The sequence below is a fragment of the Oncorhynchus keta genome, chromosome 17 (assembly GCF_023373465.1).
Source record: "Oncorhynchus keta strain PuntledgeMale-10-30-2019 chromosome 17, Oket_V2, whole genome shotgun sequence".
Classification (NCBI taxonomy): Eukaryota; Metazoa; Chordata; class Actinopteri; order Salmoniformes; family Salmonidae; genus Oncorhynchus; species Oncorhynchus keta.
In genome coordinates this window covers 2,590,276-2,602,944 of record NC_068437.1, presented here as the reverse complement: position 1 = coordinate 2,602,944, position 12,669 = coordinate 2,590,276, and the positions used below count along the sequence as shown (strand labels likewise).

The window sequence follows — 12,669 nt, the reverse complement described above, 5'->3', positions numbered from 1 at the left end:
TGCTGCTGCCTCCCACAGCTCAGTCAGAGCAGTCTATCAAATATCAAATCATAGACTTAATTATAATATAATAAACACACAGAAATACAAGCCTTAGTTTGACCATATTAATGACCTATCATTTCGAAAACAAAATGTTTATTCATTTAGTGAAAAACAGGACCGTTCCGTATTGTATTGAACGAAATATTGCTGTTGCATTGCACAACCTTCAATGTTATGTCATAATAACGTAAACTTCTGGCAAATTAATTACGGTCTTCGTTAGGAAGAAATTGTCTTCACACAGTTCCTAACGAGCCAAACTGCTGCATGTAACCTGACTCTGCTTGCACTGAATGCAAGAGAAGTGACACCATTTCCCTAGTTAATATTGCCTGCTAACATTAATTTATTTTAACTAAATATGCAGGTAAAAAAATATATACTTGTGTATTTATTTTAAGAAAGGCATTGATGTTTATGGTTAACTTGTGACGTTGGCGCTACGATTGTTCTTTTTTCACGAATGCTCTTTTGTTAAATCATCACCCGTTTGGCGAAGTAGGCTGTGATTCAATGATGAATTAACTGGCACCGCATTGATTGTATGCAACGCAGGACAAGCTAGTTAAACTAGTAATATCATCAACCATGTGTAGTTAACTAGTGATTATGTTAAGATTGATAGATTTTTTTTATAAGATAAGTTTAATGCTAGCTTGCAACGTACCCTGCTCCTTGCTGCACTCTCATAACAGGTGGTCAGCCTGCCACACAGTCTCCTCGTGGATTGCAATATAATTGGCGTACAAAAATGCTGATTACCGAGTGTTATGAAAACTTGAAATAGGCCCTAATTAATCGGTCAACCTCTCATTCAGACCACTTTACTTTATCCACATTTTGTTAGTTTACAGCCTTATTCTAAAATTGCTTAAAATAAAAAAAAATCCTCATCAATCTACACACATGACCTTTTAGCTAATTTATAAAATATCACATTTACATAAGTATTCAAACTAGAGGTCGACCGATTTAATCGGAATGGCCGATTAATTAGGGCCGATTGCAAGTTTTCATAACAATCGGAAATCGATATTTTGGGGAGCCTATTATTATTATTATTATTATTATTTATTTTAACTTAAAAAAAATAATATTATAATATATTTTTTTATACCTTTTTATTTAACTAGGCAAATCAATTAACCTCTACGCTCCCGGACCCGGGATGGGAGTTACTAATCATCGACTGACACTAATTAGCACAACGCAACGGACATAAATATTCCTATTCATGAAAATCACAAGTGAAATATATTGAGACACAACTTAGCCTTTTGTTAATCACCCTGTCATCTCAGATTTTCAAAATATGCTTTACAGCCAAAGCTAGACAAGCATTTGTGTAAGTTTATCGATAGCCTAGCATAGCATTTTGTCCAGCTAGCAGCAGGTAACTTGGTCAAGGAAATCAGAAAAGCAATCAAATTAAATCGTTTACCTTTGATGAGCTTCGGATGTTTTCATTCACGAGACTCCCAGTTATATAGCCAATGTTCCTTTTTTCCAAAAATATTATTTTTGTAGGCGAAATAGCTCCGTTTGTTCTTCACGTTTGGCTGAGAAATCGCCCGGAAATTGCAGTCAAGAAAACGCAGAAAAATATTCAAAATTAGCTCCATAATATCGACAGAAACATGGCAAACGTTGTTTATAATCAATCCTCAAGGTGTTTTTGAAATATCTATTCAATAATATATCCACCGGGACAATTGGTTTTTCAGTAGGAACGATTGGAATAATGGCTACCTCTGTATTTTACGCGAGAATCACTCCGAGAGCCATCCGGTGACCACTTGTGCAATGTAGCCACTTATGGGTATTCTTCAACATAAATGCGTAAAACTACGTCACAATGCTGTAGACACCTTGGGGAATACGGAGAAAAAGTAATCTGGTTGATAGCCCATTCACTGCTCAATAGGGACGCATTGGAACGCAGACCTTTCAAAAGATGAGGCATTTCCGGATTGGATTTTTCTCAGGCTTTCGCCTGCAATATCAGTTCTGTTATACTCACAGACAATATTTTTACAGTTTTGGAAACTTTAGAGTGTTTTCTGTCCTAAGCTGTCAATTATATGCATATTCTAGCATCTTGTCCTGACAAAATATCCTGTTATTTTTCCAAAAATGAAAATACTGCCCCCTAGTCACAAAAGGTTAAGAACACATTCTTATTTTCATTGACGGCCTGGGAACGGTGGGTTAACTGCCTCGTTCAGGGGCAAAACAACAGTTTTTCACCTTGTCAGCTCGGGGGATATAATCTTGCAACCTTACAGTGAACTAGTCCAAATCAATAACAACCTGCCCCTCTCTCGTCGCACTCCACAAGGAGACTGTTACGCGAATGCAGTAAGCCAAGGTAAGTTGCAAGCTAGCATTAAACTTATCTTATAAAAAACAATCAATCATAATCACTAGTTAACTACACATGGTTGATGATATTACTAGATATTATCTAGCGTGTCCCGCCCCGCGTTGCATATAATCTGCCTGAGCATACAAGCATACAAGTATCTGAGCGATGGTAGGCAGAAGCAGGCGCGTAAACATTCATTCAAACAGCACTTTTGTGTGTTTTGCCAGAAGCTCTTCGTTGTGCGTCAAGTATTGCACGGTTTATGACTTCAAGCCTATCAACTCCCGACATGAGGCTGGTGTATCCGAAGTGAAATGGCTAGCTAGTTAGCGGGGTGCGCACTAATAGCGTTTCAAACATCACTATCTGAGCCTTCTTGTAGTTGTTGTCGTTGTGTTGCTGGTTCGAGCCCAGGGAGGAGCGAGGAGAGGGCTGGAAGCTATACTGTTACACTGGCAATACTAAGGTGCCTATAAGAACATCCAATAGTTAAAGGTTCAAATCAAATCAAATACAAATGGTATAGAGGGAAATAGTCCTATAATTCCTATAATAACTACAACCTAAAACTTCTTACCTGGGAATATTGAAGACTCATGTTAAAAGGAACAACCAGCTTTCATATGTTCTCATGTTCTGAGCAAGGAACTGAGCACTTTTACTTTCTTCTCCAACACTATGTTTTTGCATTATTTAAACCAAATTGAACATGTTTCATTATTTTCTTGAGGCTAAATTGATTTTATTGATGTATTATATTAAGTTAAAATAAGTGTTCATTCAGTATGGTTGTAATTGTCATTTTTACAAATAAATAAATAAAAATAGTCAGATTAATCGGTATCGCTCTTTTGGGTCCTCCAATAATCGGCATCGGTATCGGCGTTGAAAAATCATAATTGGTCGACGTCTAATTCAGTCCCTTTAAACAGTACTTTGTTGAAGCACCTTTGGTAGCGATTACAGTATTGAGTCTTGTTGGGTATGATGCTACAAGCTTGGCACACCTGTATTTGGGGAGTTTCTCCCATTCTTCTGCAGATCCTCTCAAGTTCTGTCACGTTTGATGGGGAGCGTTGCTCCCGAAGCCAGTCTTGTCTTGGCTGTGTGCTTTATGGTCGTTGTCCTGTTGGAAGGTGAACCTTTCATCAAAGATCTCTGTACTGTGCTCCGTTCATCTTTGCCTACATCCTGACTTGTCTCCCAGTCCCTGCCGCTGAAAAACATCCCCACAGTAGTAACCAGTAGAAAGCAAGAGCGGGATGGATGGATGGATGGATAACTAGATAGATGGAGACAGAAAGAAAATGTGTACAGTAGAAGTACACCCATGAGGGATGTAGGGTTTAATACCTTAACCGGTATCCTTTGATTTCCGACCAATCGCCTTCCTGTTTTCTGAGAGTGAAATAACCTGTTTGGGCTAGGGGGCAGCATTTTCACTTGGATGAAAAGCATGCACAGAGTAAACTGCCTGCTACTCAGTCCCAGATGCTAATATATGCATATTATTATTAGTATTGGACAGAAAACACTCTGAAGTTTCTAAAACTGTTTGAATGATGTCTGTGAGTATAACATAAATCATATGGTAGGTGAAAACCTAAGAAAAATCCAACCAGGAAGTGGGAAATCTGAGGTTTGTAGTTTATCAACTCATTGCCATTCCAATATACAGTGTCTGTGGGGTAATTTTGCACCTCCTAAGGTTTCTACTATATGTCAACAGTCTTTTGAACCTTTTTTCAGGCTTCTACTGTGAAGGGGGGCTGAATGAGAGGGGATTGAGCCAGATGTCTGGCAGATTGCTACGAGCTCGCGACGCGTGGTCATATGAGTTTCCTCGCGTTCCATTACGTTTCTACAAAGGAATTCTCCGTTTGGAACATTATTGAAGATTTGTTAAAAACATCCTAAAGATTGATTCTATACATCGTTTGACATGTTTCTACGACCTGTAATATAACTTTTTGAACTTTTCGTCCAACCTTTCCGCTGGACTTGCACGCGTGTTTGGATTTGTTTACCAAACGCCCTAACAAAAGGAGTTATTTGGTCATAAATGATCCTGGGAGTGCATTCTGATGAAGATAATCAAAGGTACGGGAAATTTATAATGCTATTTCTGACTAATGTGACTCCACAACATGGCGGATAGTTGCTTGGCTGTTTTGGTCTCTGAGTGCCGTACTCAGATTATTGCATGATATGCTTTTTCCGTAAAGTTTTTAAAAATCTGACACCGGTTGCATTAAGGAGAAGTTTATCTAAAGTTCCATGTATAATAGTTGTATCTTTAATCAATGTTTATTATGAGTATTTCTGTAAATTGACGTGGCTCTCTGCAAAATCACTGCATGTTTTGGAACTACTGAACATAAGACGCCAATGTAAAATGAGATTTTTGGATATAAATATGCACTTTATTGAACAAAACACACATGTATTGTGTAACATGAAGTCCTATGAGTGTCATTTGATGAAGATCATCAAAGGTTAGTGATTTAATTTTATCTCTTTCTGATTTTTGTGACTCCTGTCTTTGGCTGGAAAAATTGCTGTGTTTTCCTGTGACTTGGTGGTGACCTAACATAATCGTTTGGTTTGCTTTCGCTGTAAAGCCTTTTTGAAATCGGACACTGTGGTTGGATTAACGAGAAGTTTATCTTTAAAATGGTGCCTAATACTTGTATGTTTGAGAAATTAGAATTATTAGATTTCTGTTTGAATTTGGCACCCTGCAATTTCACTGGCTGTTGGCGATGGGTTCTGCTAGCGTAATCCCATTCCCAGACAGGATAAAGGCCGGTACCGTGGACCAATTATATACAGTTGAAGTCGGAAGTTTACATACACCTTAGCCAAATACATTTAGACTCAGTTTTCACAATTCCTAACATTTAGTCCTAGTAAAATGTCCTCTTAGGTCAGTTAGGATAACCACTTATTTTAAGAATGTGAAATTTCTGAATAATAGAGTGATTTATTTCAGCTTTTATTTCTTTCATTACATTCCCAGTGGAGCAGAAGTTTTTACATACACTCAATTAGTATTTCGTAGCATTGTCTTTTAAATTGTATAACTTTGATCAAACGTTTCGGGTAGCCTTTCACAAGCTAAATAAAAAAAGGATATGGTAAATAAAAAAAGAGCCTATGTACAAGAAGTACCGGTACATAATCAATGTGAGGTAATATGTACACTACCGTTCAAAAGTTTGGGGTCACTTAGAATTATCCTTGTTTTTTAAAGAACAGCACATTTTCTGTCCTTTTTAAAATAACATAAAAATGATCAGAAATACGGTGTAGACATGAATGTTGTAATTGACTATTGTAGCTGGGAATCTGCTGATGTCTATTGGAGTGTCTACATAGGCGTACAGAGGCACATTATCAGCAACCATCACTCCTGTGTTCCAATGGCACGTTGTGTTAGCTAATCCAATTTTATCATTTTAAAAGGCTATTTGATCATTAGAAACCCTTTTGCAATTACGTTAGCACAGCTGAAAACTGCCGCGTTGATTAAAGAAGCAATAAAACTGTCCTTTAGACTAGTTGAGTATCTGGGACACCAGCATTTGTTGGTTCCATTTACAGGCTCAAAATGGCCAGAAACAAAGACCTTTCTTCAGAAACTCATCAGTCTATTCTTGTTCTGAGAAATGAAGGCTATACAATGTGAGAAATTGCCAAGAAACTGACGATCTCGTACAATGCTGTGTAATAATCCCTTCACAGAACAGTGCAAACTGACTCTAACCAGAATAGAAAGAGGAGTGGGAGGCCCCGGTGCACAACTGAGCAAGAGGACAAGTACATTAGTGTCTAGTTTGAGAAACAGACACCTCACAAGTCCTCAACTGGCAGCTCCATTAAATAGTACCCGCAAAACACCAATGTCAACAGTCAACAGTGAAGAGGCGACTCCGGGATGCTGGACTTCTAGGTGTAGTTGTATGAAATGGACATATCCACTCTCTGGCTTTGTTCATAAATTAGACCAGTCATCACAATGCTAGCAGCTTACCATATTTACTAAAAATAAAGTATCCAATAGAAAACAACTTGCTTGTATAAATGTAATTGCTGAATTTCATGTGTAGGCAACACGTGACCTCTCGACGCAGTTACGGTAGACAATCTCCATCTCACATTCACATTTCTCCAAACTAAAGTCTCTGAACATTTTCTGAAAAATTTGGGAAATTACCAGGAGTTTTGCATCCCTACCTCCCCAACTAAGACTAATCCCCTCACTCAGTAGTTCCCAACCAGGGGTATTAGGCCTTTCCACAGGGGGTACTTGAAGACTCATGAGATCATAGGCCTACCGATGAAATGCACATGAGGGGGTATTTCAGAGGTACTCAGGGCAGAGCAAAATTCCACTGCCATATTTGATATAGCTGAACTGTTATCTATCCACCAAAATATGTTACTCTAGTAGGAAACAAAGACCATGAGACAAAGACCCAAAGTTCACAATGTTCCCTTCTGTTCTCTCACAGGAAGCTGCATCGATTACACTCGCCTCCATTTCCCGTTGACTCAACTTTAATATCAGATTTATGGCCAAAACAATACGAAACAATACAACTTTTTTAATCCCCCCGAGGCCTAACACAGGGATTTTTTTTAAATCCTTGGGCGGGCAGCCTAAGCATTTTTTTGGGGACGCCTAAGTCCAAACAGTGCCTAGAATTGCAGGAAATTAGCTTTAAAACTGATTTCAGCTCCATGGCAGAGTATGTAGAATCTGAGAGAATTTGCTTTCAAATGGCAACATTTTCTCTCAGTTCCATGGAGAAATTTGTAGAATTGCAGTAAATAGGCTTAAACATGCACAAATGTCTTTACACCACCAAGATGAGGGCCTTTAAAATAGTCTCTAATATTCAGCCCACTGCGGCCATTGCCATGCCCCAGCCACTCCCCTTTTTCCACACCCACCTCCTCAGCCCTTTTTTGATCCATAAAAAAGCCTGGCATGCCAATGTCCCCGACGTCTCCAACCTGCTCCACATACTCCGACCATCCCCGACGTTATCTGATGCCCTTCTGATTCCCTTGCCTGGGTGAAAAGCTTCCGTCATCCGTGGGATAGTGTTACTGTGTGGGAATGCCGTGTGTTTGTGTATAAATATAGCAGCATCTGATGATGCATTCAGCCTTGACAGCTGCCTTAAGACAGGTATTTGTTCTTTCCTGGGAGTAAGTGAAGAAAGGTGTGAAAGGCTCCTTCTGTTTCTGGAGTCTCCGGCGATGTTGTCGTGAGGACTGCATTACTTGAGCAGCAGTAGGCTTGAGCTCTGAGTCACTGCACCCTTTTGTCAGTTTGGTTTGTGGAGTGTTGACTCTTCCTATCGTCTACCTTTATCGCTGCACTTGTATGAGTTTGTTGTTTTATCTTGTCTATCAGAGGGGGCGCTGTTGCTTGAGTGAAATTCCTTGCCGCTCTGAGTGGGTGAGTGTGTGCGTGTGTGGCAGGAGGATAATTGGAGTGTGTGACAGCAGGGATTAAGAGAATGTTCCTCTCTTTAATCAGGATCAGTGTTCTCGCTCTAATGACCCTGAGAGGACTCTATTCCCCAACCCCCCCCACCCTCCTCTCTCCACTCACACACTTTCTCTCCCTCCGCTTTCTAGGAAATCCTCTCGTTCTCTCCCTCATCTTCTCAAGTGCCCTCTCCCACTCTCTTAACTCACTCTTTCTCTCGCTCTCCTTCTCTAACCCCTCTTTCCCTGCCTCGCTTCTCTTTCTCTCCTCTCCTAATTCCACTCTACTCTGCTTCACTAACCTCTGGCACACACACAGGATGGAGGGATTAGGGGAAGGAGGAATGGAAACGGAGGCGCATCTGTGTGTTGCATCTCGAAGGAGACTGTTCTGGGTCCCCATAAATAAATTATCCTAAATGTGTTTGTTCACACTTTTTTTTTCTTCTTTTTTTTTTCCTGAATTGCCATTGTCCCTTGACTCGGACCGCTCTGCTATTCTAGCCCGAAGACGTTTCAGTCCCTATGTCTTCCCCTCCCTGAAAGAGATCCATGTTGATTTGGAGATAAATACAATTGTATTTGTCACATGCGCCGAGTAGTACAACAAGTGGAGACCTTAACGTGATATGCTTACTTATACAAGCCCTTAACCAATAATGCAGTTCATGAAAGAGTGAAGAAAATATTTACTGAATAAACTAAAGTAAAAAAATAAGAAGCTGGGGTTTTGGCGAACACTGACTGCACTGCACTCTAAGGGACATTGTGTTTCCACTTTGTTTGGACCACTACTGGTGAAATGGTGGGTTAATGTGGTGTATTCAAACTAGCCTATGCAAGGTCATAAACACCCAGGTTTTTATGATGTTAGACTGTTAGCATTGTAATGTAAATGAGTGGGGCCAGTAGTTCCTTATGAGTGCTGGGTCTTGTTCAGTAGGCACAAAATGGAAGAAAACGGGACTGTTTGTTTTTCCTTAATGTACCCTAAGGAAGAATACCCAGGTCTACATTAAGAGTTTGCTTTGTGTAGGCCTAAGCCACATGTCAAAAAAGAAGTCTGTCCTATATCTGTGGACCATATCGCTCTACTTGTCGTGAAACTGATGTTTGGTCTATAGAAATAGGCCACTTCACCTGGGCGTTACCTTCCATAGTGTAACGCTGTTGATTTATTTTCCCTCCCCCCTCGGGCTCCTCTCTTTTTGCCTGTTCATGACCTGTGGACAGAATGACCAAATGTGACGTGAGGAACTACCTGGAGAAGATTTACAACGTTCCAGTGGGAGCTGTCCGCACAAGGATACAATACTGTGAGTACCATTAAACATACCATATGTCAATCAAGGGAAAATACGTATTTAAATGATTGGTTGGTAGATTTATTTTGTGCATTTGTTATGACCATTAAACCCCCTAATTTAAACCACACATCACATCATTGCGGATAACACAAAAGAAAGCTCTGACCTCAGTTTAAAAAAAGAAAAAGAAAGTGACAAACAAGTTTATTTTGAGCACAATCCAAGACCATTTTCACCTTGGGGATAATAACTTTGATCATTTGTAAAATGGTATGTTTTGCAGTGGGTAGCATGTTTAACTAACCCCATTTATTAATTAATTAATTAACAGTGAGAGGAGTGTTCTTAGCAGTTAGCTATAAAGGTATTATTTTAATTTGCTAAGAAGAGCGGGTTGTTAGCATATTAACCTATTGCAGTGAGGGAAATCATTTTTTTGTGGTTAGCTATCTAGGTAATCTTTTTATTCATTGACGAGCAGTGACAAGTGTTTTTGCGGTCGTTAGCATGTTTAGCTATCGAGTATCCATTGATAAGCAGGAGTTGTTTAGCAGTTAGCAGTGATTGCGGTTAGCGTGCCTGGCTGGACTTTCCACCACAGCTGCTTATCACAGAATCTGCTGCTGTAGCACTCCGGCCTACAGCTGTCCCAAGGTGCCCCTGCACTCGTCCTCCTGCTCCAAGGCGTAACACACACACACACACACACACACACACACACACACACACACACACACACACACACACACACACACACACACACACTTACTTTTCTCAAGGGCCTAAAAGCCAAGCAGGGTTACACAACCTTACCCCTCGCTCCATCCATCCCTCTCTCCCATTCCCCCCTTCTAAAGTTTAGATGATCACAAAGCCACAGAGAGGGGTTATATGATTTGACTAAATTATTCTCTTGGCATTTCATGGGGGAGGAAACATTTAGGGTTAGCATGGGCTGTTTAGAGGCTCTTTTACGGGGCTACGAATTTGCTAGCTCCTGGCAGGAAGGAGGGAGGGAGAGAGAAAAAGTGAGAGCAGCAGAAAGAGAGGCCTGGAGACCGGAGCGATTGTGGTGATGCAGGGAGGGCCAGCGAAGGAAGGCGTGCTGCTGGGCTTGGAGGGCCAAGAGGAGCCCCCTCTCTCTTTGGGGCAGAGAAAGACGGAGAGAGAGAGAGAGAACCCCAGAGAGAGAGAGCGGCAGAGGGAGACAGCGAGACGCCAAGCCTACGTAATATGGAAAAGAACCCATTAGACCTCTCTTTACGAGAGCTGCGTTAAAGGCAAGGGGGGGAAGAAAGGGGAGAGCGAGAGAAGGAAAGAAAAAAATAACTGAGCTGGAGAGGGGGGCCCAGGCGATCCCGAGGTGCGTCAGAGAAGGTATCCCTGCCTGCGTCAGGGGTTCCATGCCATTGGCAGCCTAAAGAGGGGAACGAGAGAGAGAGAGAGAGAGAGAGAGAGAGAGAGAGACGCAAATGACCCCTTCTCTCTCTCCCTGGGCGGCAGGCGGGCTCCGGTATTTTGGAAGGCGTTGCCATGGCTACCCCTCCGGCTTTGGGATTTGTAACGTAGTGGTCGGCTGCCAAACCACAATCCCCCTTCAAAAAAATAGTTCATGTGTGCATGCATGCGCCTTTGTGTGGTAGGATGGGGTGAATGTAGTGGTGCAACTTGGGGTAGGGGGGATATGACAAACAACACCATCATGGGGACTTAGCCTACCTGTGTGTGTGTCACCTGACTCTGAGTTGGGGGCGAAGGTTCCCCCCCCCCCTACACTTACTCTCACCTGTCTTTCACACCCACACGGGGGGCTTCCACATAGGTAGGGGTTGTGATGGGGGCGTTTTACGACCCTGGTAAGGGCTTTCCCTGAGCTGTGGGCTGCCTGGCTGGTGATCATTACACACACACACTGCAGCGGAATGTTTCCCTCGTTTTTCATGTCATAAATTGTTCCCATGGTAACGGAAGTTATCAGTTGCCTGATGGCTGGAAGATCAGGCTAATGTTTAAACAGGCGTTCTAAAGGTGCAAAAGCCCACAAATGGCTTGTTGGGTTCTTTAGTTGTTCTTTTGTGTTTGTGAGAACATGGGGATTTGCTTTGGTCAGCTTTTATTGATAGGAATTTTGTGAGAGCTGTTTTGTTAGATTTCAGTGCAGCTTTTGCTATCATTGATCATAACCTATTTCTGAAAAATGTCAGTGTTGTGGATTTACATCATCTGCCTTATTATGGATTGAGAGTTACTTATCTAATAGAACACAGAGGGTTCTCTTTAATAAAAGCCTCTCTAATGCAAATCCAGTTGAATGTGGTGTCCCGCAGGGCAGTCTACTTGGGCCGTTTATTTTCATAAAGCCTGCGTGTCTATGTACGCTGACGACTCAACCGTATACACTTCAGCTACGACAGTAAAAGACAGGGTAAGTGTACCTATTAGGCCCACTTCAATCTTTTGATCCAAAGAAAGAAAAAAATTCTGCTGTTTTAATGTTTCAACCAATTCATCTGGTTGTTATCCATAAGCCAGTCAGATGTTTCATTGTTAAGTTAGTGGCAGTTAAATGTGAGTTTTTCAATTTCAAAGCGGCAAAAAAGGTTTGGCGATGCTGAGAAACATATTTTGTGTACCTTTTCAGATAAGTGATCATACTCTATGTAAAATGAAGAGATGAATGTACTGATGTATGCACATGATAGCATATTTCATTGGCATTATTTACTATTTCTTGACAATTGGAATATGGGGTGTCCATGCTAGCAGTTGTGCCTTCATTTCAGTCACACAGTAGTAATAACTTGGTTAACTACAACAAGATAATAGATTTCAGGCATTCACAGCTTACATGTTTTAATGCATTGTCTTATTTGACTGTTAAGTTAACCTTGCATTGTTTTAAATATATACGTATATATATTTTTGTCGTTGTTAATTTGACATTTTTATCTCCAGAGGACAGAGCACAAAAAGGGTAGGGTAGCACAAAAAGGGTAGGGTAGCACAAAAAGCACTCCTTCACCGAATGTAAATCTAGTTCCATATGATCATTATTAACTTAGCGTAATATTGTATATTGTGTATTTTTATACCCCAAACCATTGGTGTCCAAATATTTTATGATTTGATTTTGCTATTCTGTCTTTTTCAACCCAATTCACGGTTGTTCCAGTTAAGCCCAGTATGCTCCTGTTGAGCCCAGTATGCTCCTGTTGAGCCCCGTATGCTCCTGTTAAGCCCAGTATGTTCCCGTTAAGCCCAGTATGTTCCCGTTAAGCCCAGTATGTTCCCGTTAAGCCCAGTATGTTCCCGTTAAGCCCAGTATGTTCCCGTTAAGCCCAGTATGTTCCCGTTAAGCCCAGTATGTTCCCGTTAAGCCCAGTATGTTCCCGTTAAGCCCAGTATGTTCCCGTTAAGCCCAGTATGCTCCCGTTAAGCCCAGTATGCTCC

The 12,669-nt window shown here is 41.1% G+C and overlaps 1 protein-coding gene across 1 annotated transcript in view; it reads left to right on the top strand.

The window, feature by feature from the left end:
• mrpl23 (mitochondrial ribosomal protein L23) overlaps positions 1-12,669 on the top strand; it is a 100,760-nt gene that overhangs the window by 25,484 nt on the left and 62,607 nt on the right. The window contains exon 3 of the mRNA XM_035790383.2: positions 9,146-9,228. Coding sequence (XP_035646276.1) covers positions 9,146-9,228 — 83 coding nt within the window. The remainder of the gene's footprint in view (positions 1-9,145; positions 9,229-12,669) is intronic.